A 6,000-nucleotide genomic window follows, 5' to 3' on the forward strand; every position below is an offset into this window, starting at 1 on the left:
AATGACCCTGTATCAGTGTGGTTACTTCGCAGCGCTGAAAACGATGCGGATACCTTTGATCAGTTTGTAAGACCAAACGGCGAATTATATCGCACTGAAGCATTTCACAACAGGATGAAAAAAACCGCCATAGAATTTGAGGAGCATGATGAACAACTGCTAACAAATTGTTTTACGATTCCATCGGTTGTAGCTCATGTTGCAGCAAGGAAAAATGCGTGGAGACCAACGCGCAGGGAATTTCTACCGGATGTACAATCCAGTTGTTTGGAATACTATCACGGTGGACTATGGAACACTGAATACAACCGCGACGCTATGATCTCGGTTGATATGGTTGCCTGTTATCCAGCGAGTTTTCTCGGGTATGGATCCGCCGCTGAGTATTTCAAACGATTTGGACACCCCAGACATGAAATGACTCGTGTTGCTATTAATGGACCACTGCCTGATTTTGATTTAACCGGATTCGCTCGCATAGTATCATTTGAATTCGCGGCAGGACTCCATCGCTGTTGCTATATTTGGATCGGTAGACACATGGCTGAAAAGAAGTGGTTGCCAATAGCGCTGCTACGGTATATGATTGATTGTAGCATGCTAGTTTCGTTGATTGTCAGTGACGCAATTATATCATACCGGGCACAGACTGAAGTCTGGTTACCAGAACCGGAGCGTCTAGATAGCATAATTGACGAGTCCAGAGCACACATTGATGCCGACGAGGAATATATCATCGAATGGTCCAGGAGGATATTTAACCAACGAAACCGCGAGGCAAAAGATCTCGGTAGAAGAATAATTGGTAAGTTCACACAAGGTGGAAAAAACCACGACTACAAACGATATTGCTCACGGCTGATTATAGATGACGCAGAATATGATTTCGTAATCAAGGACGCAGTGGCGAAAAATAGATACGTGAACTGCAAAACAGCTTTCTTGTCCAATGGAACGAGGTTGGGTACAGTTGTTACCTACAGCGATGGAGACAGCCCAGCATACCCGCATTTGAGGGCGTCTATGCTGGGTTATGCCGCTATTAATTTATTCTCGATGATAAATAGATTTCCTGACACCGCGGTTAGAGTAGCCGTTGATTCATTTTATATAGACGTAGCGTATAAGGGAAACGTAGCCGAGTTTACTAGTCCGGACGAGAGTTGGGGTACATGGAGAATTAAAAATGAAATACGACGCGATTATTCCCCGTCAGCAGATGTCACCGTTGAGAACGACTACTTACGCGGTGATAAATTATCAGAATGGTCTAATGCACCACCGTGTTCTGATCCAATTTGTAGACACAAGACGGTTTATTTAAGCGGCTGTGGCGGGTCAGGAAAGACGACTCGGGCAATTGAATTATTTCGAACGCGGGCAAGTATAATCGTGCTTACACCGACCCATAGACTAGCGCGAGAGATAAAACAACGAAATGTTGACGCCGTTACTTATCACAGCTTTTTTCGATACAGCGGCGGTGAGTGGACTCCTGATCGAATGGGTGAAAAATTTATTCCCGACATTATCATCTGGGATGAGATATGTACTGTTTCGTTAGATACTTTACAAATGTTTCTTGAGTGGTTGCTGCGCGCGAATACAGCGGTAATCATGTGTGGGGATCATGGCCAACCACCACCATTTGTCGGCGAGGGTCCACATGATTGGTTAAGGGGTTTTGTGGACTATTATGAAGAAACCGATAATGATTACCGAGCACTTGATGAACAACTGCGCGAGGTTAAAAAACTAATCAGATTACAGCCGGATAGAGTTCAGTGTGAAATAATCCGCGAGGTAATTCCGGAAACGCCGTTGAATGAATTCTGGGAAACATGGAGACCAAACGATTTGATTGTAGCGAGTAGAAAGATAGTCAGAGACACACTTCAGCGGAAGTTGTTTACGTTGCATAAGGAAAAGTTTCCAACGCGTCCAGTGCCGTTATGTTATAGACCCGCGGACACACGGCGGCAGAACATTGAAGTTGAAATCCCGGCCCCGACAGCGTCAGGGACAAAAAAACAAATTCTCGTGCTGAATGATATCGTGCTCGTTGATATCAGCGTCGTCGAGGACGCGCTACGTGCTGATAAATCCCCGTGGACGCTAGGGTACGCAACAACAATACATTCCTCGCAGGGACTAACCATCACGGACACAATTGTTTGGATAGTTGATAATCGCATCGAATGGTCAAATCTAGTCTATCTTGCAGTGTCCAGAGTACGAAGGATAAATCAGCTTCGAAGAATTGTTGTTGACGAAGCCGGTGACGGAGTCACTGACGGAGTCACCGACAACGATGCTAGCGTCATTGATAGAAAACTCTCGGGTTACCGCCAACAGGATAAAAAAAAACAGCGGCGTTTTGATATTGATGCCGAATTAATAATCTCGCTACGACAACAACAGAATAATCACTGCGCAAGTTGCAATTGTATAATGAGTTGGCGTTATTCGGATAAAGACACTCGCCAATTTACCGTGGATAGGATCGATAACAGTCTCGGTCATGTCAAAAACAATGTGAGGTTGACCTGTCTTGAGTGCAATAGACGCAACGGCGCTAGTTAAGACCACGTGGGGGTAATTGAGTATCGTTAGGTATCACTTGTAATTGCTCGCGTGTAAATCCGCGCTGAGGAGCAGTTGAATCCAGCCTATAGATCGGTGGTCTACCAGTTGATCGTGTTATCGTTGATATGTTATGTGTGGTAACACTCCAAATAGGATCAGTAGCTCTTTTTTTACCGCCTTCAAGCTCTCCTGGTTCATACAGATATCTCACGGTGACATTGCCGAGAATCGGCTTAGAAACGCTATTTATTTTTAATTTTCCGGGTATATACTCGTATTTAATCGCGTCGCTGGGTTTCATGTTGATTACTCGGGTAATCTCGTTATTTAACGCTGCAATTACACCTGGCAACCTTTTAACCCATTCACGAGATCGTTTTTCTTGGATGAATTCCTTCGCGTATTGATATCCAAATAACCGTTCAGCGAGAGTCCGATTGAATCGTTCAACAATTGCCTGATCACGATGTAGCGCAGTATGACCTCGTCGTATCGCGACGCTATGATGTTTTAGCGTTGATAAAACAGCGCCGCGAAATTCACTACCAGGATCAACTTGTAATAGATTTGGCCAGCGCAGAGGGCCTCTTCGATAAATTCTTTCAAACGCACCAGCTACTTCAGTTGCTGACTTTGTTTTTAACGGCTCCGCTTGCTTGTATCGACTCGCAACATCAACTACGGTTAGCGCGTATTTGTAACCGTTGTCATGCGGCAGAAATAGTATATCAGCCTGATGAACTTCATTAGGTACGCTGACATCAAAGCGCGAGAAGTTGATTTGTTTAGGCGGTGGTAGATAGATTTGCCATATAGCCTGTTTGGATAACCAATTAGCCGCAGTGGTCTTTGTTACCTTTGCAGCGTTTGCAAGCTTACCAATTGCGGCCTTCCCCTTCCAGTATCCTCTCGGAGAATAATAGATGGAATCCATCGTTTTTCTTGGATGATTGTTATTAATTACCAGCGCCAATCATTAATTTACCTTTCATAGCCGATTTTACCAACCATGAGGCCAATTTTTCTTTGACGGATTTATCAGGAATAGCATTTAGCGCGTGAATTAATTTTACATCCGCGATATGACGCTGTTGCAGATCGCTACTTTTGTAAGCAACATCATGAGCATGACACGCCTTATCGATAGCGTTTATTGGATACTCACCGGGTTTGGGCTGATTTTGATCATCGAGTCTAATATCTAATCGTGTTCCGGGGCCACAGTAGTTATATCCTGGGAGGTGTTTTTCTCCTGGATACTTTGCCCACGGTGTTCCGGGGAGTTTTGCCAATTTGGCTGCGATGTCACCTCCTCGCTTTTTTTTAAAACATCTCCGGGTCTAATAGAAATAAATCTAAATTTCTTTGTACCGCATTGTACACACTTACCAGTAAGCGCCGATCTGTTATTTCTTGTCGTAACGGTTGTCATATCATTTGTGCCAGTACGCACTCTACACTTCACACAATATAGATCCATAATTTATGTATAGAGATATGAATATAATTGATTTTTCGGCGACTAAAACAAGAGAACCAGTTAAGCATGTTGCAGCGTTACCAAACTCGATCCGGATGATTATCATCGGACCATCTGGATCCGGCAAGACGCAATTGTTACTCAATTTAATAATGAGATGGATGAAGTGGGATAAGTTGTATTTGGTTGCTCCTAGCGTAGATGATCAACGATGCTACGAGGTGTTGAAAGATTTCAACGAGAATGCATCAGCGATCGCTAAAAAGAATGTTATTGAGTTTATTACGGATATCAATGATGCACCGGGTATTGATGATATTGATGGCGACGTTAACAATCTAGTCGTGTACGATGATGTTATGTTAGACAATCAAAAGAACCCAGCTAGGATATTTTCCAGAGGCAGGCATAAAAACACTGACGTGATATATGTCACTCAACGATACACTCAGATTCCAAAAGTAATCAGAGATAACTGTAATATTCTTGCTGTGTTCAACGGCGTTGATACACACACGCTACGAAATATTTGGCAGACATGGTGCGGCGGTGACATGGACTTTAATGTTTTTCGAAACTTTTTTAGTCATGCTCAGTCGACCCCACATGGATTCGTAACGATAAATTTACATGATCCTCGGACACGATATCGTATCGGACTTGACCAAATATTCGGTTAGTTGTAAATAATTTTCATTGTAAATAACCACTTAGCAGCAGAGGGGGGCGATGACATCGACGCGGTCGTCGATGTGCTTACCGGACGCTGACGACGCTGGGGATCGACGCGCAGAAGGTGTTAATTAAACCAAATGACGACGCGACGATCCCCCAACGACGTCGTCGTTTTTTTTTTTACCAGGCGCTGACGACACTAGATCGTTGAGTGCAGAAAGTAATAATTAAGCAAAATAACGATTGGACAAAATGTCCGATTCGCCCCCTCTGCTTGATGTCCGTGCATAGTTACCTCCCTTATACTTACCATTGGATTTTGCGATGGTTTTCAATGTTTCTATGAGATTCCAATAACGTTCGTCATTAGCATAGGCACTCCAAGCAGGGGAACTATTTCGGTTGGCCATTTTCTCATCCGAATGGATAAATCCAATTCTACTATTAGAAGCTTCTGGTTTGTTGTCTTTCTGGAATTTTCCTGTCAGAAGGCCCCTGCGAATAAGCAAAAAATAATTTTTTATTATCGAGTCAAGGATTACTTCATTAAGCTTAATTTTTTTATTTATATATCTTGTTACTTGCCGGGTTTTCTTTTTTTCTTTGTTGCTTTGTTTCATTTTAATTGGTTCTTTTGTTGTTTCCCTTTGTTTTCATTTTGACCTTCAGTTCCTCACACATCTTGGACATTTTCATGACAAATATATGCATTGCTCCGATTTAGTCTTACCCTTTCAGCGGACTCCATGGAAGAACAGCTATTCCCTCATTACGACAAACCGTAAGCTCTTCCCATTCCGGCTGACGGCATAGGAGGCTGTACTGCTGCTGAAAATCAGCACAAAAATCTGACTTGCAACGATCATAGTATACGAACAAAATCGTACTTAGGACACGAGCCAGTTGATGGGGCAGACATTCCGCATCAAAGAAGTTTACGAAATAGTACAGCTTTTCAGTACAGCTTTTCACGTGCTGACGTTTAATTAAAATTTATCTCACACATATATTGTTTGCACGCTTGTTGAAAGGTCTACCATTTGTCGCAACAGTTGCTCATTTCTTTTAGAATTACTTGTGGTAGGCGCCTATCTAATCTGAATTCGTACAGTATTAAAAAGAAGAAAAAATAATAAGTAGAAAGCAAATAATAAATTCGCTTCAGGGCATTGCAAAATCGTTCACGCAGTGGAGAATAAGCAGTTGCACGGGCACTATATATATATATATATATATATATATATATATATATATATATA

The 6,000-nt window shown here is 42.5% G+C and overlaps 1 protein-coding gene across 2 annotated transcripts in view; it reads right to left on the minus strand.

Annotated features, from left to right (window-relative positions):
• LOC149779108 (uncharacterized) overlaps positions 1-6,000 on the minus strand; it is a 37,959-nt gene that overhangs the window by 14,963 nt on the left and 16,996 nt on the right. Inside the window, exons 5-6 of one of the 2 annotated variants that reach the window (XM_089939664.1) lie at positions 5,472-5,566; positions 5,052-5,236 (exon numbers count right to left, since the gene is read on the minus strand). In XM_089939664.1, coding sequence (XP_089795790.1) covers positions 5,052-5,236; positions 5,472-5,566 — 280 coding nt within the window. Of the gene's footprint in view, positions 1-5,051; positions 5,237-5,471; positions 5,570-6,000 lie in introns of both variants that reach the window. The other variant, XM_089939662.1, reaches the window with a different exon arrangement.

Source organism: Sinohyriopsis cumingii, chromosome 17, assembly GCF_028554795.1.
Source record: "Sinohyriopsis cumingii isolate HCF-2022 chromosome 17, ASM2855479v2, whole genome shotgun sequence".
Taxonomy (NCBI): domain Eukaryota; kingdom Metazoa; phylum Mollusca; class Bivalvia; order Unionida; family Unionidae; genus Sinohyriopsis; species Sinohyriopsis cumingii.